Source organism: Exophiala oligosperma (assembly GCF_000835515.1).
Source record: "Exophiala oligosperma strain CBS 72588 unplaced genomic scaffold supercont1.6, whole genome shotgun sequence".
Taxonomy (NCBI): Eukaryota; Fungi; Ascomycota; class Eurotiomycetes; order Chaetothyriales; family Herpotrichiellaceae; genus Exophiala; species Exophiala oligosperma.
In genome coordinates, this window is record NW_015622823.1 from 380117 (window position 1) to 401215 (window position 21099).

The following is a 21099-nucleotide window of genomic DNA, read 5'->3' on the forward strand; positions in this document are numbered from 1 at the left end:
GGGTTGACTCGGAGAATGACCCGATATGCCCGTGTTGATCAAGGCTTGATCCTCAACGAGCTCATGTACAAAGCAATTTACATACTCGACGGAGGGTATTCTCTAGTCAAGGAGTTGGGTTTGTAATTACAGATCAGACTGTGACCATGAACAAACAAACGCAAGTAAAAAAGTGTCGTAGTCCAAATGTGAGAATTTGTGAACACTAGTACTACAGAGTACGTTGGTGGGCGACAACGGGGTGGAGAAGGCTCCGTGCCCAATAACCCACACAACGCTGACGCAAATTCTCTTATTCATAAGTTTAATCTCGTGAATTCTGTTCCAACAAGCAGCAAAGCCTGCCCGGCTAGCTCAATCGGTAGAGCGGTGAGTTCAATTCATACAAACTATCCACCTTCAAAATACTGATAATTTCTCAGTGAGACTCTTATACGAGAGGACACATCTCAAGGTTGTGGGTTCGACCCCCACGTCGGGCTCAAGTCCCAGACATTTGCGATTGCGATATTCTTTTTTGTATATTTTTTGCACTTTTTCTTTAAAGTGTAGAATGGGTCAGACACAGATCATTTTTGGGGGATCCAAGGAACACTTGGCGTCATGTGACTAGTGTTGCTTTTTGTTCACTTCCCGACTCTTCGCGGACCGCGCACTCCAATGGATGACTAATTCCTCGATATCGTCTTTTCACATATTACACCCATGTTCCACAAAGAGACCCATCTATGGTGTGAAGTGTGGGTGTCTGGAGTCGCCGACATCTCTGAAAATCCTCTGCTTCGGGATTCATACATTGCTCCAACCATGTAGACTGTCTGTGTCCTCTGATGATCTGGAACCAGGTCGATTATCAAGCCTGACATCTCGGACTGGAAGCAGTTTCTCATATAAAACTGACGATGAATCGAGAGTCATACCGTGGTGTCTGCAGTGCTAATTTATCCAGCCTCGTCAAAAACTATGGAATTACTTGAGCTCGACTCTTTGGAAATCACGGCAATCATCAACGATGAGATTGACTTGATTTCTCCTTCTCAGCATCCTAATGTCCATCAACCAGGGTCTTTTGCGGGTGTTCCCCTTGAATTTCATCACACAGAACCGAAATGGACAAAATCCCGTGGCGGTGCGTCCATGGAGATGCGCATGGATAGTATCTGCTGTGGCGCACATGGATTGAGTCTCCTTCTTGCAGGTCAATCAAAGTCATAGTCGTGAGACATGCAGCTGACTTTGATCTCCAGAAAGCTACAAGGGGCAACACCACCCGCACGCTTCTGTTCGACGCAGGCCCGGAAGGGGAGGCATTAGAACGCAATGTCGGACGTCTTGGCTTGAAAGACAATGCCATTGGCGAGGTCGAGATCATTGTATTGTCACACTGGCATCGAGATCACTCTGGTGGGTTGATCAAGGCCATCGAGATGGTCAATGCTGCGAGACCCAAGAATGCCACTGGATCGTCATTGTCTGGGCCGGTGGTTGATGTCCCTACAGACCGCCCTCTGTACCGTGGAATTGCGACGCCCAATGGTCCGATTTGCCTCGAGGCCGATCCTACAGCGGATGAACTCATCGGTGCGGGTGCCGACGTGGTTGACGACGGTGAGAGCCATGTTGTGATGGATGGCTTCTTCGCCGTGACGGGTCCGATTCCTCGATCGACGATTTATGAAACTGGAATCCCTGGTGGTTTGCGGTTCGATGGACCCAAAGGGCAAGAAGGGGGCCAGTGGATCAAAGACGAAGAGATCAAGGAAGAAAGAGTCGTGGTCTGTCGGATCAAGGGTAAAGGTCTTGTGATTTTCACCGGGTGTTCGCATGCAGGCATCATCAACATCACAGATTACGTTTTGGACACTTTTTCTACAGAGGCAAGAAAGTCACACGATTTCTACGCCCTTGTAGGTGGGTACCATCTGGCGGACGCCTCGGAAGATCGACTGCAAAACACGCTTGTGGACCTGACGAAGCTGAAGCCATGTCTTTTGATGCCAGGACATTGCACGGGTTGGAGGTTCAGAGCACTTCTCGAACAAGAGCCACTGGCGTCAGCTGAGGATACAGATGGACATCGTCAGAGACGGACGCTCAAAGGCCGGACGGTCCCTGTGTTTGCGGGTAATAAATACTGCATCTCCGGCAGCAGTTGAACAATTGAAGACATCTCATCATCGATGTTGTGCCATTTCTAAGTCATTCGTTAAACAATTTAAATACATCGTAGCGTAGCATAGGTACGCAGCACTTTGCCAAATTTCTGGTCTCCTTCCTCACTTCATCACAAAATCACACAATCCGTGCTGCTCATGACCAATTTCTTCTCCAATTATCCCCGGCGACCTTTCTCTTCTTCGCCTTGATTCCGTCGCCAATACACTCGACCACATCACTCACCTCGGTCCCTCGCTTCCTGCTCTCCACCCTTTCCTCGCCGAGTACCGTGTCGTCGGCGATGAGCTTGTAGACCTCGGCGATGCCATCAAACACGCCGTGCGTTTCTCCGAGCACGTCCTTGCCGAAGCCTCCTTCCTCGACGAACGTCTCATTGATCTGCCTCATCTCGTCGACCCAACGGTACGCTTTTGGCGGCATACCTGTGAGCCCGCTCTTGGCCGCGGCGAGCGCCCCCGGGTTGAACTCTCTCAAGTGCTCCTCCAGAGCCGGGAGAACGCCCGCTTGATGGGCCGTCGTGAAGGAGAGAATGCTCAGCGCTATCATGCCTTTGCTCAAACTGGCGAAGCAGGCCTTGAGAGCCGACGCGGCGCCGATGGTGTCGCCGACGACGCGGACGTTGAGGAGCTCGGTGAAATCGGAGGGAAGCACCTCTGAATGTCGAGGACCGGAGAGGACGATCGACGGTCGTTTCCACGTCTGATCTTCCCGGAGTGACGGCGGGCCGCCGATGATGCCGCCGTCGAGAAAGTCGACCCCGACGGGCTGCAGCTCGGGCTGCTCAGACTCGGAGTCTGCACGGTGGAAGCTGAACGACCGTCTGATACCCTGGAGGCGCGGCGACGTCGGTAGGTGATTGCTGGGAGTGCTGAAAAGGGCGCCGATGGCCCTGGTCGTGCGTGGACTGACGGCGTTGAGGTCGACATAGGTCAGTTTCCGACCGAGGCCCGTCCTCTCCTGTCTACGCTTGATGGCCGTGTGGGAGTGGCACGCCTGGTGTGCTCGCTGGGCCGTGGCGACGGCGTCTCGTGGGGGCACGATACTGAGAATGATGTCGGACTCGGCGACCAGTGCTTCGTCCGTGTCGAGCGCCTTGATCTGCGCCGACTTTATCCGATTGAGAGTATGTTGACTACATTTGATGGCATCAAAAAATTCGTCAACGAATGGTTCAATGTTGTCGGTGATGGCAACTCGTCAACAAGATTTCAACAATGTCGATGAAATCCAAAATCCTCCCCCAAAAAGTGCCATCTGAGGAAAGCATAGAATACGCGCTGCAAATGCAAATGCATCATGACAGTCTTGAACCTACCTTCGACCTGCCCCGACTGTGTAGACTTCGTAGCCGTGGTGACGAAGTAGCCGCGCTATTCCGACACCCATGTCGCCAATCGACAAGATCCCTACGCTGGGTTTCGGGGACGTGGATGAGGTGGCCATGGCTGCTGGTTGAGGCATCGAACGGATGTTTGCAATTGTCAGTAGATTCTCAGGAGTGCGCGTATGTGATGAAGATAGAAAGGCTCATGGATCGGCACATAAAACGGTCATTTACTGCCCACGGTTCAAATTCCGCGCGTATTAAAACCAGGCCGTACTATGGAGTAGGTAATCGATCAATTCGATATCGCTTCACGTGCACAATTCTAACAAATGAATACCTGAGTATGATTGAAGTAGCATAACTGTTTATTCGAATCAGTTTACTCCAGTCATATGTACAAGGCCATTCCAGTATTCATGCCAACCCATTGTTGACTCTGCCATGGCTAGAACTAAGATCTTATTTCTTTTCCTCTTTCTTCTCCTCTGGTTTGGGTGTAGGTAACTTGAATTCCTCCGGTTTCCTATCCTCGCCAGTACCAACCTGTTCCCAAGCGCTCGTGCCACCTTCAAAGTTACGGTATGCCTGGGTCATCTCAAGTGGTTCCACCACGATTCTCTTCTTCTCCTCGTCGTATCTAATCTCAGTGTATCCAGTCAGGGGGAAATCCTTCCGTAGAGGATGTCCATCAAAGCCATAGTCGGTCATAATTCTTCGCAGATCGGGGTGGCCAGTGAAAAAGACACCAAACATGTCGTAGACCTCTCGCTCATACCAGTTTGCACCGTCGTAGAGGGAAGTAATCGAAGGAACAGGGGTCGCCTCATCGGCGTATGTCTTGACTCTTATCCTCGAGTTGTGTCGCACACTGAGGAGGTTGTAAACGACCTCGAATCGGTAGTTTTTAGTGGGAAAGTCGACTGCAGTTATATCGCTGACCATGGTGTACTCTGCCGCCGTGTGGTTCTTCAAGAAAGTGAAAACTGGGATAACGCCAGTAGGAGTGATGTAGATGCATAGTTCATCCTTCCATACAGAGAATTGCTGGATGTACTTCGGAAGGCAGGACATGAGATATTGTCCATACTGGTGCATGGGTAGTGCTTTGTCGGCGTACTTGTCTGCATCGTTGACGATGGGAGCAGACAGCTTGCCCATTGCTATACACTCAGTCAGTGTCCGTCGATCAATCCACACAGGCAAAGGGGACTCACGCCGCCGGGGAGCCTTTCGCAGTTCTGAGAGGAGATCTGAAGGTGCATCTCGCAGCTTCTGCTCGTTATCCTTTTCCGCGCATCGCCTGGTCGACTGAGAGATGGAAACGCGCTGAACGTTTCTGGCTGATTGTTGAGCTCCAATGAGCGGCCTCTTGCTTACCAGGCGCAGCATTGTCTTTGTCGAAGCCATATTGGGCGCCTGGTCTACCTCATTCACCTTGGATTCGACGTGAACCCTCTCTTGAAGTCATGAAGCTTCCCGAGCGCAGCCAAGACAGGTGCCGAGCTAGTCCGCTTCCGGCTTAGGCCGCTCTCGTCACTTGCCTGGCTGCGGAAAGAACATTCTAAGCATCTGCAATCTCGCCTCGCTGGGAACCTTTTCAGCAAATCACCTTTTCATCGTAAAGATTCGTCGACGAGTGTCTAGATCTCATCGCCTTACATCCCTTACCGAACGAGTAACAACTTCACACGCGTCGTGGCCAGCAAATTCCAGGTCATCAAACAGTGCATGGAGAACATTCTTCATCTGCGACGTGTGGTGCTGGAGTCGAAAGAGGCGGTTCACATTATCAGAATATCATCGTATTCACCGATATGAGTCGATCGCAGGATACTGTCATCGATGATGACGAAGAGACATGGTAAGATCCGCAGTGCAACACCAGCAAAGGCGAGAAGTCTGACCTGTTTATAGCCCATTATGTATCGAAGAGTTTGACCTTTCAGACAAGAATTTCCGCCCGTGTCCTTGCGGCTACCAGGTACGTCCTTGATGTCATTCCCCTTACTCTCTAGCTGACCCTCTTGTTAGATCTGTCAATTCTGCTTCAATAGTCTCAAAGTCTTAAACGACAAGAGCACTTGCCCTAATTGCCGACGGCCCTATGATGAAAAAACGATTCAATACAAGATCCCAACGGCAGAAGAGTTCAAGCTCGATCAGTTGAACAAGAACAAGAAGCAGGCAGCTGCGAAACGAAAAGAGACTGAGAAACGCGAGGTCGAGACTTCTGTACGACGGAACTTGGCTGGCGTTCGTGTCAAACAGCAGAACCTCGTCTATGTCATTGGCTTGATACCGTCGGTCAAGGATGAGCAGTCTCTTCTACAGACGTTACGTGGTCCAGACTATTTTGGCCAATATGGCGAGATTGAGAAGATTGTTGTCAGCAAACCAAAACCCGGAATAACCAGCCAGGGTATCGGCGTCTACGTGACATACGCGCGCAAAGAAGATGCAGCGACATGCATAAACAGTGTTGATGGCTCTCTCAACGGTGACCGGGTCCTGCGGGCGCAGTTTGGTACCACGAAATATTGTTCTGCTTTCCTGCGTGGCGAGGTTTGCAACAACAAAAATTGTAGCTTCCTGCACGAGACTGGAGAAGACGGCCAAAACAGCTCCTTGCAGAACGAGTCGCATGGTGTCAAAGCCAGAACGGCCCCCGGTCAAATTATACCACCTGCAAGACCCTTATCTGCTACTCAAGTCACTCAACCTATGGCACGACAAAGTAGTAAAGAGGATGACAACATTAGAAAGGACAGCAGCGATGGTTCAGCACTTCCCACCACGGCAAGTTGGGCCAATTCCAATGCTCCTGTGGCTCGAACGAGGCGTGCAAGTCAAGCAAATAGCCGAGCTACCCCAAGTCCTCAGATGGTCCACGCTACGCCAGCCGTCCAGAAGCTCGAAGAACCCAAGCCCAGGGAAGCTTCAAGTCAACCATCACCAGCCTCGTCCGTTAAGAAACCGTCGACCAAGGCCCAACCACCTGCCGCGAAGCCAAAAGCCAAGCCAGTCGATCCTATTCAAGAACATTTTGAAGCGGTCTTGCGAAGTATATCCCCTCATGCGGCTTTCAACTACGACGACTCTTGCCTCAGCCCAGAGATAAGAGCTGCTGTTGCTGATATGCCATCTTTTATCGACCCTTACGGCGGATTCAAACGACGAGCCATGCGCGAAAGAGAAGAGCTTGAACGTTTGAGGCATGAAGCTGAAGCGAAGGCTAAACTTGAGGCGCAGGCCACGTCGACAGCCGAAGATGCTCTCGATGAAGATAACATGGTAGCTGGGAGCCTCGCACTGGGGGGTGAGCCTGAAGACGACCCGAGAAGTTCTTCGGCTCGTGGCGCCATCGGTCGTCCCTCTCAAACGTCTGATAATGCCCGCAGTCTCACCCCTCAACGACAACAACTTGCTTTTCTGAATGCTGGCGGTAGTCAAGCTCCAGGCCTTGGCCAAAATACCGCATTCGAGATGTCCGACTTTGACAGACGTGGTCCTCAATATAGTCAAGCTCAATACGAACAGATCAGCAATCACCAACGACATGGTTCACGATATTTCAACAACGATGCCAAGGCCAGCACCGCCAGCCGATTTCAATCAGCCCAATCCTCCTTTTATTCGAGTGGTGTCCAGGGACCACCTCCTGGCTTGCCCACTGCTGGAACTCCTCCAGTCAGCGGCGGTGGCATGTTCGCGCACGGCCAGAATTTCACAAACCCGGGGTTCGGTGCATCAAAAGATACAAACGCTGAGATCTTCTCGAGGAATAGAAGTGGGACAAATCAAGGTCATGAGATTTCTAAGCGTGAGTTACTCCTTTCTTTACAAAACAACCCCCTTCGTTCACCTCCACTATCGGCCCCTGCCCCTGGCGTCCTAAACCAGCTGTATGGTCAACATCAAGGAACGTACCAAGACCCTAGTCTCGTCAAGCAGAGGAAAAAGGGGAAGAAGCACAGACATGCTAACACTTCCTCTTCAGGAGGCGGTGTAGAGCATCTTGCGGACCCGAGCATTGTGTCCACCAGAATGCACCAGGGCAACACCACAGGGCAGGGGCTTTTTGGAGGTCAACAAGGTGGGTACCAGCAGACAAGCGTGATGTACGGCGGCAGCGGCGGCGGGTATTCTCGATGGTGATCACACGACATTTTTCTTTTCATGACAGGCTTTCCTTTCTACTTTGATTGGGTTTTTATGTTTGGCGTTGGTGGTTGCACTTTTCTTTCTCGGAGCAGCGAGCAAAGCATAAGCCAGTAGCTGAACGGCGAAAGCTTCGTGGAGTCAACAGCATGGGGTTACTGCAATTGTAAATGCTACCACAACCTTTTTCTGTCAGCAACAGGCTTTTCTTTTTCAGCAGACACCCAATCGTCTCGGTTTACGACCACAGGAATCTTATGTATGTTAGTACCCTTCTCTGGCCACAGACTACATGGTCATGCAGATCAAAAATGATTTTCTTACACTTCATTCAGGGGCTTGTATGACAATCATGTAGACATGCTGAAAGAGACGAGATGCCTGTTGCGAGAGCCTTACTGTGTCGACTGTGTCGTCAAGTCGTATATACATACCCGCCGCTGTGTCAAGCCGACCGCCTCGTTTTTTCTTTCTACTCTTTGCTTTGATGGGACCCGTCGCTGACTTGTCCTATAGTAGACGAAAAGAACTTTCCACCGTTGCCTCTCCGCTTGGATACCCAGCCAACGCCTTTGCATTCGCGAGTCTCATCTCACCACAGCTTGGGCTCTGGTGCTCGATCATCTACACCTAAAATTCCTCCTGGCTTCGAGAGAATCTCGACTCCAAAGATTCCGCCAGGCTTTGAGCTGTCTCATGCTCACCCGCCACTGTCACGACATGAATCGCCTTCTGGTTCGCAGGCTCCTACGCAACGAAGTATCTCAAGAGCCTCGGGAGCTATTGCTCCTGCCGTACCTTTGGTGCCTTTAGGTCCTCGTTCGAGTACGCCTCAAACAAAGCTCTCTGAAACCCCTAAGGAGGATCCAAAGGATGCCGACACCGTCGAAATCTCTGATCTTCATGTTCACAAGCGAGGAAATGAAGCCAGTGAAATTAGTTTAGGATCACCAAAGCTCCGGCCCACACGCACCAAAGAAACTGTGCCTGACTTATCTGTCAAGTCTGAAGGAACGCCGGCAAAAAACAAAGAATCTCCCTCGAAATCACCCGCCACGAAAGGCAAGGGAAAGGACAGCAGTCAGAAATCCGGAATGACTGGAGTTCCTGCTTCCCCGGCTGCGGCGACAGCGGGTATCTCTACCTCGACGACTGCTCCAGAAAAGTCCGCAACCCCGATACTAGATTCAAGCGTCGCAGGAACCCCGGGGACCATGAGCCCTCAAGCACCTACACCGGTTGCGACGACTCCTTCAGAGGCATCTAAGCCGTCGGTTTCAAGACCTAGAACGTTGCGACTGACTACAGGCTCGACGTCGAAAGTCGCCGAGCAACTTCCAGCAGTAGTAGCAGCGGAAAAAGCGAGTGCATTCCCTCCAATCTCAGCTGGAAAGAAAGGGTCCAGAAGACCCTCGTTGGCTTCGATCCAGCATAGTAGACCTTCGACGCCTGCAGTATCAGAGAGACCATCCCATGATGCCTCCCGAGCGAGTAGTCCGCCCCCTAGCATTGTGGGCTCTGCGCCCGAACGGAACAAAAGCAAGGCTCAGCAGAAAAAGGATCGCAAAGAGAAGGCCAAAAAAGTGTCTGAAGTCACCGAGTCTGCAAGCACTTCGACAACACCAGCCATTGAAGAAGTTGCCCCAGTCATCGCCAGACAGAAGAAGCAAAAGAAAAAGGCCGACAACAATACACCGGCGACTGTGGCCGAGACCAAGAGTTCAAAACAGCAAGAACCGATTGAGAAGCCGAAAGCAGACAGTGTCAGTAGAAAGACGCCTGTTCAAATACAGGAAAAGGATCAACTCAACGCGGTCGCAAAGGCCGAGAGGGTCGTACCTTCTCCTACCCCTTCGACACCTCAAGAAGGGCCTGAGCCGAAAGTGGATGAGCATGTCCAAAAGCCTTATATGCTTCGCGATCTGTACAACGAAGCTGCAAAAGCTGCAGATCGCGGGGATAATTCTGGCACTACCATACAGAAGTTGCTGAACGAACATGTCTCACCAACGTCCAAGATCATTCAATCCATGATCCAGTCCGGAGATCTCACCAAAGATCATCCATGGCTTAATCCTCCCTCCTTCACTAACGCAGCGTATAAGTTGCCACCTGACAGCCGTCGCGGCCAAGAGTACCTTGATGCGAATGGCTACAGTGCAACCGCGGCGTTCGGGTATGTCTACTTACCACTCAAGGAGAAACAAGCTCTCCGGGACAGCCAAGCAGTCAGTGTCGCCGATGCTGGTGACCGAGCCAACGATGTGTTGAAGCGATGCCTCGTGACACCGAACGGATGGGTCCTCCGACATCTCTCTGCAGACGAGGAGGCCAAGGTTCTGGAGCTTGAGGAGCGTCGACAGATGTACATGGAAGAATTCGGTGACGTAGGTACCATGACCGGTCTTGGTGTTTTGGAAGCGGACGATTTTGTCAATCTTGGAGGTGGTATGGACCGACTTAGCCGACATGGAGAGCGACATGGAGTGGTATGGGTCATGGGTGAAGGCGAAGGCGATATGGGTGAAGATGACGAATTCGAACCCTTTGACGGCGAAGATGGCGAACTTGATGGCGAGATCGGCTTTAGCGAAGACGATGAAGAGGTATTCGAAGATGACGGGCTCGAAGACGATGCCGCCGAAGGGTCATTCCGAGACCATGTCAATATGCCTGGTGCATGGGATAATCCACCACGTCCGGCCAGTGGAAGAGTCACCTCTCTCCCAGGACTGGGACCGCACTCGAAGACCACAGCGCCACTTAGAATGCCTGGCACAACTGGTCCACAGGGATCGTCGGCATTGCGAAAAGATGGCCATGCTGGCGGGGATGAGAATACCGGCGCCGGCGCTAGCCAAACGGGCAATGTCATCGTCAACCTTCGAGCTCTAGACCATGAGGCGCTTCAGCGACGCGTGGCCGAAAAGCACAAGGAAATGGAGGCCTCGAAGAAAAACATGGAAAAGCTTGAGAAAATGTGGAATAAGAAGAGCAAGGATATTGGGCGATATCGAGAAACGTTGGTAAAGGGCTAGAAACCTGACGATGAAACCTCTCCGTCGGCTTCGAAACTCAAGAGTCAATGGACCGAGGTGCAGCCAGGACCAAAAGATTCAACAATCCGGAGGTACCAATTGCCCTTTCGCAAAGAAGGGAAGGATTCTGAGGAGCTAGCAAGTTATGCTCTTAAAATTGGAATCCGGATGTCCTCTGGAGAAGTCTTCTCTGAGCGGGTAAAGATTAACGACTCACATGCCCTAGCAACAAAGGAGCAACAAGAAGTAGCCAGAGAATTGGCCAGCAAAAACAACAGGCGATATGTACCAACATCCGAAATCAATGGAATGACTCTCTCAAGTCCGATCATTTGGATGATTCCTAACCTGACTCCATTCGTGAGGACTCGAGGCATTCGGCCAGATGATATGGCGATATCAACAGCTGAGCTTATTCGTGCTTATCGATCTTGTGTGGAGATGAAATGACGATTGAATTGGGAGTGAGAGGGTATTGTTGGAGTATTCAGACTGAGTATGGATATCCGTTTGAGTATGAGGTTGTGTATGAGTATTGATATTGGTACGGGAAATAGGACTACCTAGGGGTAGGGTATTCATATTTCGATATCGAATTGGTTAGAATAAATTCGCCATGCTCGTCTCTTCAGACTTTCAGTGTATACAACTATACTCCTATGTGCTCTTCAATATAGTGTATTCGTAAACATGAATAGACATGGGAGACACAAAGAGACACATGAACCTGATGACCGTGCTATAACTGGCTGCCTTCCTCTTAGGAATTACCTCAATATTAATCAAACTTGTGGCCTTTGAGACACTTTGGATACGGGACATGTTTTGAGGTGTATTGGCTGCCATTCATTTCTCATGATAACGTCCCTCTCTTTTGGCCTGTGTATTGGCCCCAGCCGTCGCAGATGTTCCCACATACACACACCCTGGGCCCTCAACAAGCCTGGACACAGCTCCCTTTGACGCTACGTTGGTCTAGAGCCCGAAAGGCATTCGTGTCAATTGGACCATGCACATGTGTGATCGACAGATGGTAGTGTCAGAACTAGCACGACAAGGACTAAACTGGATTGAGTCTCAAGATGCCCAACCGACCTGACGTCTCGGCTGGGATGGCCCTTTTGTCGTGTCTCGGACACTACATTTGCCCTTTTCGCTCAGGGAAGTGCACGCAAAACGCCCCCCAAAACTATCCTAGGGCCTTGTTGGCTACATGTAAAGAAACAAGCTGAGCCACTTGGTCCACGCCGAGTTGGTTCAGGGATTCCAACGAGAAATATCCCAGGAAATTCGCAGACGCGAGCATCGCCGAGCTCTCTCCGATTCGTACGGCCCCCAATGTGCGATTGATGAGATCTCTTGTTGACGTTTCGATATCCGCATTAGAGCGACGATGGACGTGTTGGGTTGGGTTGGATTGGGTCGGGCATCCTTGCTCTACTACGCAGTTCCCTCCCGACGGCGAGACCACACGCTACTCCGCGGGCCATGATGGCATCTTCAGGAGAGCTTGTTGTCCTGGAAGGGTATCCCCTGTCGTGGTGTCACTTCCCCGAAAGTCTAAAGAATCCTTGAGTGGGCAATCTCTCAGGACAGCCACTCGACTCTCTCCTGCAGCTCAACGATCAACCAGGACCGGTGGAACGAACCTGGGCGTCATCGCATGGGCTCCCACAAAGTGTCGCCAACGATGTTGTGTTGAATTGACCTCCGGAAGTATGCTGCTACAAATGTGCGATGGGGCCAAGCTTCACCTTCACCCGGCCACTCTTCCCCCCTTCTCAGCCTCGTGTGTCTCCAGGGAGCCGTTCAACCCGCCGCTTGAAACTCATATTTGAAGAGTCCGATCTCCTGATGATTGTGGCACCGATCCCCATCTAAAACAGTGGCCCAAAGCACCGGGACCGTCATCGTTGTCAAAAAGCCAGTGAAGCTTCCTGCCCTTTTGTACTTCTGCAACCCTTCTTCACCACTCCAACATCTGTGCAACGGCGAAGAAAGCGGAATCTCTGTGCGTCTTTGACAAGATTGTTGCATTTCGGCACACACACACTTGGCTGGGGCATTCGGAATGTTTCCCTACTCACCCGCCCAAAGCCATCGATCCTCCACTGCATCACACTCTCCAGTTGCCTCTCCGATCAGAACTGGCAATGCTTGCCAGGCTTGCAAGAAGAGGAAGACAAAGGTTAGTCTCTGCTCTCTCTCTCTCTCTCTCCCGTTCTAAGAGCGCACACCTGTGTTGGGCTTTTGTGTACTGAAACGTCGGCTCTCTTTAGTGTACCGGTCAACCGGGACCGTGTGCAAACTGCAGCAGGACCGGGACTTACTGTCATTTCGACATAAAGCTCGACGGTCGCCGCAAGCACGCCTATGAAGCGGCCGAGATCCAATATCGGCAACAATTCATCCTCGACGCCTTGCTTCGTAGCATCAAGTACAATGATGCCACGCTCGTCCAAGCACTGGTCGAGGTCATACGGGCCGGGAGGCCTTTGTCCGAAATCGCCCATGTTCTACAGGACAACATCAAATCTTTGCAAGATAAGATGCTGGCGCGCGAGCACAAGGTCACCATATCGGATCTGATATCACTTGCATTGAGTTGTCTGTCGGACTCGGACTTTCGTCCTCACGGGAACAGCAAATTGTCCATTCAGCACCACCCCCGCGAGGCCCGCCTGAAAATCCCCGTCTGTGGAAGTGCGGGAGAAATGGTTTGCGATGATGAGCCGCCTGCGAGACTTGTCTCCAATGAGCGACCACTCGTGGATGACGCAGCCAGCAGCGGCACGTCGTACCCAATTTCCTCTCCCGCAAAGTCCAAGAAACGTTGCCAAAGGGCTTCGAAGGCTGCCCGTACCACGTCTCGAGGCAGAAGTCCGGAGGCTTCTGCTTCGTCTCCTCGTCCCCGTGACCGTCCTCCTCCAACTCCATCGTCGGCACCGTTGGAATATTCCCAGAGTATGTAGAGCGTTGCTGCCCGTCCAAAAGGTTCCAAGACTCTCGACTGACATACCATTCGATAGATTTTCCAACAGCGAACGGGTGGAGTGTCGAAACAAGTCCTTCACACTCGCAAAGTTACCGAGAGCAACAAGAGCCGGTGGTTTACACCCCAACACCACCAATCTTTGCGTCTTACGATCACATGGGTCAAGGGTATACGCACCAGGTTCCCTTGGGCTACGGTCCCATCTGTCCGCCGCCTCAACACTCAGCGAGTCCGCGAGTTCATTACGTCGATGATCATCAATTCAGCAACACTACATGTCCCGCGGAAGGTTTTTGCGATTCCTCGCCCCAATTCGGTCAAATCAGTCCGAAACACGAATATCGTGTCGGCCCTCAACCACCACCACCACCACCGTCTCACCAGCAGCAGGGAGAGTTTCTACAGGGGTATTATGGATGCTCGACATCATTTGTGACCGGGTGGCCGCCCAACCAGGCGTCATGGGCAAGTCATGCATAACTATTTTGGTTCATCAATATCTCAAAAAGCAGGCCCCCCAACAACTATTTTGTCGGTTCCTTTTCATCATTTTCCTACGGAGTACGAATACGAGTATGGGGGATCAAGGTATGAGGTACACACAGGTAACGGAGTAGTAGTAGCGTGGTTTGTCTTTACAAAAAAAAAGTTCTCGAGGCTATGGAATTATATTCCGTATACTTCTTTCTTCTTTTCTTGGGTCAATGTATGGCTTGTATGCGTATCGGTTGTCGGCGTCTTTCATTTTCGCTAGGCTTGCATATTCGCTTCGCTTCGCTTCTCTTCTGGGGCCCTGAGATCATGTCGATGATCTGATTGTTTGGCTTTGCAGAAAATAAAAGTGGTGCCTGACGATTGATGGCTTCAACGGTGGCTGACCTTGGTCAGAGTCGGTCTCCTCATCGGAACGAAAAAAAAAGGTTATCGAGTGATTATCCCGTGGATATCGGATCACGATTCAGTCGAAACTATAGAGTATATTTTGATCGTAGATCCGACGTTGGGTGATACTCCCGTAGAGAAACAAAAAAGGGGAGCCATCTCGCGAAACGCACCGCCATCTGGAAAGCCCTCCTCCCCTCCCCGCCGCCGGCACGTCAAACGGGCAAGGTTTGGGGTTCGTGCCGTGTTGTCCGCGTGTTGTCTCGAAGAGGTTGTCCCAGTAGGTAGTAAGGAGTACATAAGAGTGGAAATAAAACTAGCTCACCAGGCCAGCCCTGTGGGTGGCCTGGGTAATAGTGCTGGTGGATGTCATCTTGAGATGACGGGCTGTGCCCTCGCCTGATCCCGCGCCTCCGCTGAAGGTCCCAAAACGCTTGTTTTCTTTTCTTTTTTTCTTACTTCCCTTTAGCCGAAAGATCGGAAGGCAAATATATCCGTCGTGTTTTTGGAAGAACGTTGATGGACCATCGTTTCGAAACGGATCTACTGTCCACAGCGGACAAACGTCTAGGTGGATATTAGACAAGTCGTATCGGGAAATGGCGTGGGCTGGATCCAGTTATATTGTGGCTTACATCTTCGTCTCATTACAATATTTCTAGACCGTTAGTAGTGGATTTGATCCGGATAAACAGGCTTTTTCTGTCTGTGATCGATCAGATCCGTTCTTTCCATAGCCCTTACAGTACGCCGCCTCGTACCGGGAGAGTAACGGGGGGGTCCCAAGTGGGAATTGATTTGCATCATCATCATCATCATCCAAAATTTACCATGTAGAGATAGTACTGAACAAGTACTCATTTGGGGGGGGAAGGGGGATACAATGGCATTTTTAGGAGATCGCCCATGTCTATCGTGGTGATCAATTACTACTTCTTTTCATACCGAAGTCGTGACCCTGTACTCCCAACTCCTACTCCACACGGTGGTCTAGACCAACAATTTGGCAAAGTTGTACAGTATGTTTTCTCGCCAACTAGTCTCGGCCATACTATACTGTAGGGTCTACAATAATACGGTGTACGGAATGAACGGGGCAAAAAGATTCCCCCCCATCATTTTCTTCTCGGTTCAAGAAAGTTTTGGTCATGGACATGGATCCCTTGTCGATGTTCTCGAGAGTATCTCTCGCCCGCATTGGTGTCTCGTTTTGAGGTCCCCCCTTCGCATCATGCATGCATGCATGCATGACCACGACAAAGACACGTTTCGTCTCGGGCGCACGCGTTGAGAACAAACTTGACTAGTCCGTACTTGTAGAAAGTGGTCTTTTGTTTCTTCGGATGGGCATTTTTTGTCCCCCCCCCCGCGCCCCCCCTTGGCTTTCATATGCTCTACGCGAGAAACCGAAACGTTCGAATGAGATGAGCCGTCACCACCACCTTCTTGACAAATACCCAGGTGAATAGTTTGTAACCGGAGAATCAATCTTATCCGGCGCATTACTTTACCCGAATGAGAACATTTTCCTAATACCTCATCATCTTGAGATCTAATTATTCCTTACTTATCCACATGATGGTCTCAACGCGTGAGTAGATCAGGACCAGTACTCGACACTCTCGAGACTCCTCAACTACACATACACAGGTACTGTACTTGTACTCCATACGGATCAACCGATCTGATATCCTTTTTCTTTTCTTGTGTGTGAGTTTCGAGCAAGAGTAGTGGTCTAGAAAGGTCAAGGGAGTTTCCAAAAAAAGGTTGTTCCCCGTTCATGACTCTCTCTCTCTCTCTCTCTCTCTCTCTCTCTCTTTCTGCATCTCCCTCTTTTTGTACCCCTTGTACCCTTGTATACTACTTGAAGTACCTCTTTATTTTTGCCTTTTCGTACTTTTTTAAACCTTTTACCGCATTCGGACCTTACTGGCCTGAGCTTCAACAGCAGAAAAGAAAACAAAAAAGGACAAGGCTGGTGAGGTAGGCAGTAGTACTACGGAGATGATTTCCATTGACTTTTTGCTTTCGACTTGTCTTTTTACCTTTGCCCTCCCTCTTTCTCGATTGACTGGCACTGACAACACTGACAACATTGACACCTTGACAGGTTCCAGGTAGGAAGGATCATCTTACTCCCTTCTTCTGTAAATCAGGACATTCTCGTCTCTCCATGGCATCGAACATTTCCACATCGACAAATCTAATCAAGTCCCCATGGATCTCTACAGAGAGTATTTCTACACCGACACCTTTTGTCCTTCTTCACCTTTTCCCCACCTTTTCTTGTCATGACTGAGCAAGAGGTCGGTCCAGACTCTCATTTACATCTATTGGATCCAGTACTGTCACTCTCTGGTGGTACCCAGAATTCGTATCACGGTCGACAATGGAAGCGGTGAAGACTGTCCAGTGCTTTGGCTATGGGTGTGTTTTTTGGGGGGTTGAAAGGGTGAGAACCTTTCCGTCACCGACTTTCAGACATCTTACATGATACGCTACGAGTTTTACCATTACCTGAGGTCGTCACTTTGTCACTCGTCATTATGATTCGATCTCCCGGCGTCCGGTAGATGGGGAATCTACTCTATCTGAATCGGTTCAGTCGCGGGATCCGAACACTCCCCAGTGTTCCGTAACTCGTTCATATGGTTTTGTTTTTTTTCAAACTCGGTTCGTAAAAGTCAACTCGAACTCATTTCTGATGTTTTGGCTTTTGGTTTTGACCTTGGGGGCTTTGACTTTTTTTCCTCTCTGAAAGTTGAGTTTTTAGGCAGAGGAGGTTGGGTTCACAGAGTATACTATGTGTATGTGTATCTGAGAGAGAGAGAGAGTGTGTGTGTGTGTGCTGTAGATTTGTATGAGAGAGTATGTGAGTGAGGTTTCTGTGCATGTACATGTGGGATGTACTTCAGTTCACGTTTCTCATCCATTCATACCCATCTATCAATACACCATCAAACACCTCTGCTGATGACATTGTGACACACAAAGTCCCCCATGACATATATACTCGGACAGATATTCCAGAAAACTTCGCCCGGTATTTATTCGTTTCAACTCGTCTCCCTTCGTAATAGTATACTTCTTCTTCTTCGTCTCCAAATAGGTCCGCAGTCTGGAGAGGGAGTGTTCTTCTTGGCCGCCTTGGTCACCTCGTAAGCCATGTCTCGAATGTGCGTGGCCGAGGCAGCGGCGGCCAGCGCCTTTGCCCTTGACCTTTTGAGATCCGATACAAAGGATTTACCCCAAACGGCACTATCAAGAAAGGTGTGTCAGTCATACGTTCTGCAAATCATGGGAGTTTGCGTGAAACCCAATTCCTCACCTTGATTTCTTCCAGACATACTCTTCCGATTTCTCATGGTTCACACTCCTCTCGTGCATCTCCATGGTCAACGCACGACCGAGGGCGTCGACGGTGCCGTTCACGTCCCACGGGTTGAACGAGACACTCCCTCGCAGGGCCTCGGCGGCCCCGGCGAATTCCGAGAGGAGCAAGACGCCACGTCGAAATCTCTGCGTGGCGACGTATTCGTACGAAACCAGGTTCATCCCGTCCCGGATCGACGAGACAAAACAGACGTCCGAGGCAGCGTACATGGTAATCGGTTCGTCAAAAGGGCACACTCTGATGTAGGAAGTGTACGGGTTTGTAGTCATCCGAACCTGGATTTATCGTCTAGTTTGAGACATTCTAGAGGGGCGTTTGTCACAGAGCGCGGAGGAACTCACCATATTTGGTGTTCAGCCGGTCGACCTGCCGATGAAGTTCATCCGCCAGTGCCTTGTAGTCCTTGACGGTTTCTCGACTAGGTACGGCGACCTGAATCATCGTCACCAGACCTACCCAGGAAGGGTTTCGGTCGAGAATAGATTCCAGAGCTTTCAACTTTTGCGGGATACCCTTGATGTAGTCAAGTCTGTCCACGCCGATGATGAGTTTCGAGACCCTGTATCGGCTCCGGAACTTTTCGACTCTCTCGTCCACGTCGGGTTTCTGCACGTGTTCGACAAATTTAGGTACGTCGATGCCGATAGGGTACACGCCGAGGTCGATGAAGTTACCGTCCCTCTGGATTCCGGAAGGGAACTGCTTGAACCCCAAATAGTCACCACAAATGCGCTTGAAGTTCTGGGCGTAAGCTTGGGTGTGAAAACCGAACAAGCGACACCGAAGGACGCCTTCGATAAGCTCCTCCCAGTGCGGCACAACCTTGAACATGTCGGCCGTCGGGAAGGGAGTGTGTAGAAAGAAACCGATGGTGAGCTGTTTGCCTCTGTCGGCCGCCGCTTCGTACAACATGGTGGGCAAAAGCATGAGGTGGTAATCGTGGACCCAGACGACATCTCCCTCGTCGACCTCCTCCACCAGCTTGTCTGCAAAGGCCTTGTTGACTTTGCGATAGGCCTGCCATTCGTTCTGGTCAAAGCGTATGGCATTTGGTTGATAGTGCAGGAGTGGCCACATGGTCGAGTTCGAGAACCCATTGTCGTATAACTCGGCAACGTCGCCCGCCACTGGTACAGGAATGGCACCGTGATGCTGTCTTAGACTTTGGGCGATCTCTAGCTCCTCAGACTTGGGAATTTCGAGACCAGGCCATCCATACCATAGCATCTGGTTGTCGCGCTTGACACCACTTATGCCCGTCGCCAGACCGCCAGAAGATCTCTTGAACTCATATTTGCCGTCACTGCTTCTCTTCAAAGTGACAGGGAGGCGGTTAGAGACGACAATAAGACGTTGGTCGAATGGAAGGGTAGGTGGTGTAGAGGAACACGGAGTCGCTGGCGGTGTTTCCATGTCACGAGGGATTCAAGTATGTTTCGTAACACTGAGTGCAAACAAAATTTCTGGGACCGTTAAGTCAGATAGAACTATCAGCACGCCTTTATACGTAGTATAACACCGAGAAGAATCGATTTCCACGCTGCTCGGGTCAATGAACCGGCCCTGATCAATGATTGTCGGAGAGGGCAAAGTTGTCGTTTTCTGCCCTTCTTGCGTACCCTCGAAGAACAGGCAGTGAGGCTTGACCTAAGAGAGCACATGGTGTACGAAAAGACTGGATCTGCAAGGAACTGGCGCCGTGTAATCATCCACCATCGTTGCCGTGCCGGTGGAAGCGGTTCCAAGTGGTCGGGAGACTTACGGTACCTGGTTCGTATTTCCGCTCTGAGCTTTGCGTCGGTCAGCCCCATGTCACCAACAAGGCGGAAGATTCGATGAACAAATCCATCATATGACGATGAAGTAGAGCAAGACGCCAGCGGGCTGGCATCATGTAGCTACGACCAGTCCAGGGGCAAGGCATTCTCCGTAAAATGACAAGCGATTGGGCGGGGAGTTCGGGGCGACGTATCTGATGCAAGATCTGCGACAAAGCCATGGGTCCTGAGGGAACGAAAGAGAGGACGTATGAACTCGTACTCGTAGCTACTGATAGCGTCGAGGAGAAAATTTCATGTTGTCTCCCCGTGTGTGGTCCGGGATTCCCGTACTGTACAATAAGCGGCCAAAGAGTCTTACGACAATGATTGGTTCGGACATCTTGACGTCGGAATCATCAAGGACTTATCTATCGGAGGCTCGTTCCGGTGGGCATTGAAGATGGTCTTTTCTCTAGCCAACAATATCTACGAATACTACGGAGCGACTTGTTCGTTTGATGCGAGTATTCTCCTCCCGGCTCTTTCGTCCATGGAAATGATCTTCCCAAGGACATGAAAGTTGCCTCAGTGGACAGAGACTCGAACTATTACAACGTCACACTGCTAACGTTCAACACACCCTTTGCATTCACAAGCTCCTGCTTGACATGCTCTCCAACCTCCTTGTCTACACCCAGGATCATCAGCGCTTCATTGGTCTCCTCAGCTGGCAAGGTCTTTGCGCTACTGGCGAACGTTGCCGGCGCCACGCTCATGAAATTAATATTCACACCCTCCTTACCCAGAATGCTTCCCACGAGTCCAATCTTGCCTGGTGAATCGTAATTGTGGCAAATCAACAGCGTTCCGTCAGGCACGAAGCTCGTCGAGAAGCGATCGACGCGTGAAATGAAGGGCGAATTGTCGCTACAATACCCTGCGATGATGTGTTGTTTGCTGGATGCCTGTCCTTCCGTCGCTCCCATGGTTGCCGTCCGAGCGTCATTCCCGGCACGATTTAGACTCGGTGCGCGTGAAGGACTCCTGGCCACGAGCGTGACGAGACTCGAGTAAGCCAGGGTGGTGGGGTCGCGACTCTTTTGTTCGTTGACAAAGATTCCTCGTTCCTTTGCCACCATCTCCGCGTTCACAATGTTCACATTGAAACCTTCAGCATCGGAGATGGGCGAGGTAAGACCCTTGATGAGTGCCGCAAAGAGTGGTTTCGTGCTGGACATCTGTGCAATTTCACCCTCGTAGACCAGATCAAAAGTATTCAGGTTGTGACCGACAGGCTGGGTTGGGGATGTAAAATGCTGGGTATAGAGGGATCCCATTCTGTTTTAATTGTTAAAGGCAAAGAGTTA

At 50.7% G+C, this 21099-nt stretch overlaps 6 protein-coding genes and 1 non-coding gene across 7 annotated transcripts; 3 read left to right on the top strand and 4 right to left on the bottom strand.

Moving 5' to 3' along the window:
• Window positions 1–343: 343 nt before the first annotated feature.
• On the top strand, window positions 344–482 carry PV06_06610. The gene has a single exon. It is a non-coding gene; the product is annotated as a tRNA-Sec (tRNA).
• A 258-nt stretch (window positions 483–740) lies between these two features.
• On the top strand, window positions 741–2189 carry PV06_06611 (uncharacterized protein). The gene is made up of 2 exons (XM_016407749.1): window positions 741–1194; window positions 1248–2189. Exons 1-2 carry the CDS (start codon window positions 964–966, stop codon window positions 2154–2156), a joined length of 1140 nt encoding a protein of 379 aa, XP_016261229.1. The 5' UTR covers window positions 741–963; the 3' UTR covers window positions 2157–2189.
• On the bottom strand, window positions 2170–3736 carry PV06_06612 (uncharacterized protein). Its single transcript, XM_016407750.1, has 2 exons — window positions 3494–3736; window positions 2170–3310 (listed from the first exon to the last, which is right to left on the bottom strand). Exons 1-2 carry the CDS (start codon window positions 3637–3639, stop codon window positions 2311–2313), a joined length of 1146 nt encoding a protein of 381 aa, XP_016261230.1. The 5' UTR covers window positions 3640–3736; the 3' UTR covers window positions 2170–2310.
• Window positions 3737–3756: 20 nt separating this feature from the next.
• PV06_06613 (NADH-ubiquinone oxidoreductase 30.4 kDa subunit, mitochondrial) lies at window positions 3757–4941 on the bottom strand. The gene is made up of 2 exons (XM_016407751.1): window positions 4720–4941; window positions 3757–4665 (listed from the first exon to the last, which is right to left on the bottom strand). The coding sequence occupies exons 1-2, from the start codon at window positions 4910–4912 to the stop codon at window positions 3965–3967; spliced, it is 894 nt and encodes a 297-aa protein (XP_016261231.1). The 5' UTR covers window positions 4913–4941; the 3' UTR covers window positions 3757–3964.
• Window positions 4942–5090: 149 nt separating this feature from the next.
• On the top strand, window positions 5091–11340 carry PV06_06614 (uncharacterized protein). The gene is made up of 4 exons (XM_016407752.1): window positions 5091–5366; window positions 5420–5486; window positions 5537–7325; window positions 8180–11340. Exons 1-4 carry the CDS (start codon window positions 5320–5322, stop codon window positions 10699–10701), a joined length of 4425 nt encoding a protein of 1474 aa, XP_016261232.1. The 5' UTR covers window positions 5091–5319; the 3' UTR covers window positions 10702–11340.
• Window positions 11341–17634: 6294 nt separating this feature from the next.
• On the bottom strand, window positions 17635–18181 carry PV06_06615 (uncharacterized protein; the record flags this gene model as incomplete). The annotated part of the gene is made up of 2 exons (XM_016407753.1): window positions 17635–17836; window positions 17907–18181. 2 exons carry the CDS (start codon window positions 18179–18181, stop codon window positions 17635–17637), a joined length of 477 nt encoding a protein of 158 aa, XP_016261233.1.
• A 13-nt stretch (window positions 18182–18194) lies between these two features.
• Window positions 18195–19385, bottom strand: PV06_06616 (uncharacterized protein; the record flags this gene model as incomplete). Its single annotated transcript, XM_016407754.1, has 2 exons — window positions 18195–18247; window positions 18314–19385. The coding sequence occupies 2 exons, from the start codon at window positions 19383–19385 to the stop codon at window positions 18195–18197; spliced, it is 1125 nt and encodes a 374-aa protein (XP_016261234.1).
• Window positions 19386–21099: the final 1714 nt, after the last annotated feature.

What these genes read in the sequence shown, in the direction of transcription:
- PV06_06612 (XM_016407750.1), bottom strand. Translation starts at nt 3,639, where the DNA reads ATGCCTCAACCAGCAGCCATGGCCACCTCATCCACGTCCCCGAAACCC. An exon ending in ACAGTCGGGGCAGGTCGAAG is followed by an intron (nt 3,311 to 3,493) that starts GTAGGTTCAAGA and finishes CATCAAATGTAG; the next exon opens with TCAACATACTCTCAATCGGA.
- PV06_06614 (XM_016407752.1), top strand. Translation starts at nt 5,320, where the DNA reads ATGAGTCGATCGCAGGATACTGTCATCGATGATGACGAAGAGACATG. An exon ending in GATGATGACGAAGAGACATG is followed by an intron (nt 5,367 to 5,419) that starts GTAAGATCCGCA and finishes ACCTGTTTATAG; the next exon opens with CCCATTATGTATCGAAGAGT. An exon ending in CGTGTCCTTGCGGCTACCAG is followed by an intron (nt 5,487 to 5,536) that starts GTACGTCCTTGA and finishes CCCTCTTGTTAG; the next exon opens with ATCTGTCAATTCTGCTTCAA.
- PV06_06613 (XM_016407751.1), bottom strand. Translation starts at nt 4,912, where the DNA reads ATGGCTTCGACAAAGACAATGCTGCGCCTGGTAAGCAAGAGGCCGCTC. An exon ending in GCGAAAGGCTCCCCGGCGGC is followed by an intron (nt 4,666 to 4,719) that starts GTGAGTCCCCTT and finishes CTGAGTGTATAG; the next exon opens with CAATGGGCAAGCTGTCTGCT.
- PV06_06611 (XM_016407749.1), top strand. Translation starts at nt 964, where the DNA reads ATGGAATTACTTGAGCTCGACTCTTTGGAAATCACGGCAATCATCAAC. An exon ending in ATGGATTGAGTCTCCTTCTT is followed by an intron (nt 1,195 to 1,247) that starts GCAGGTCAATCA and finishes TTTGATCTCCAG; the next exon opens with AAAGCTACAAGGGGCAACAC.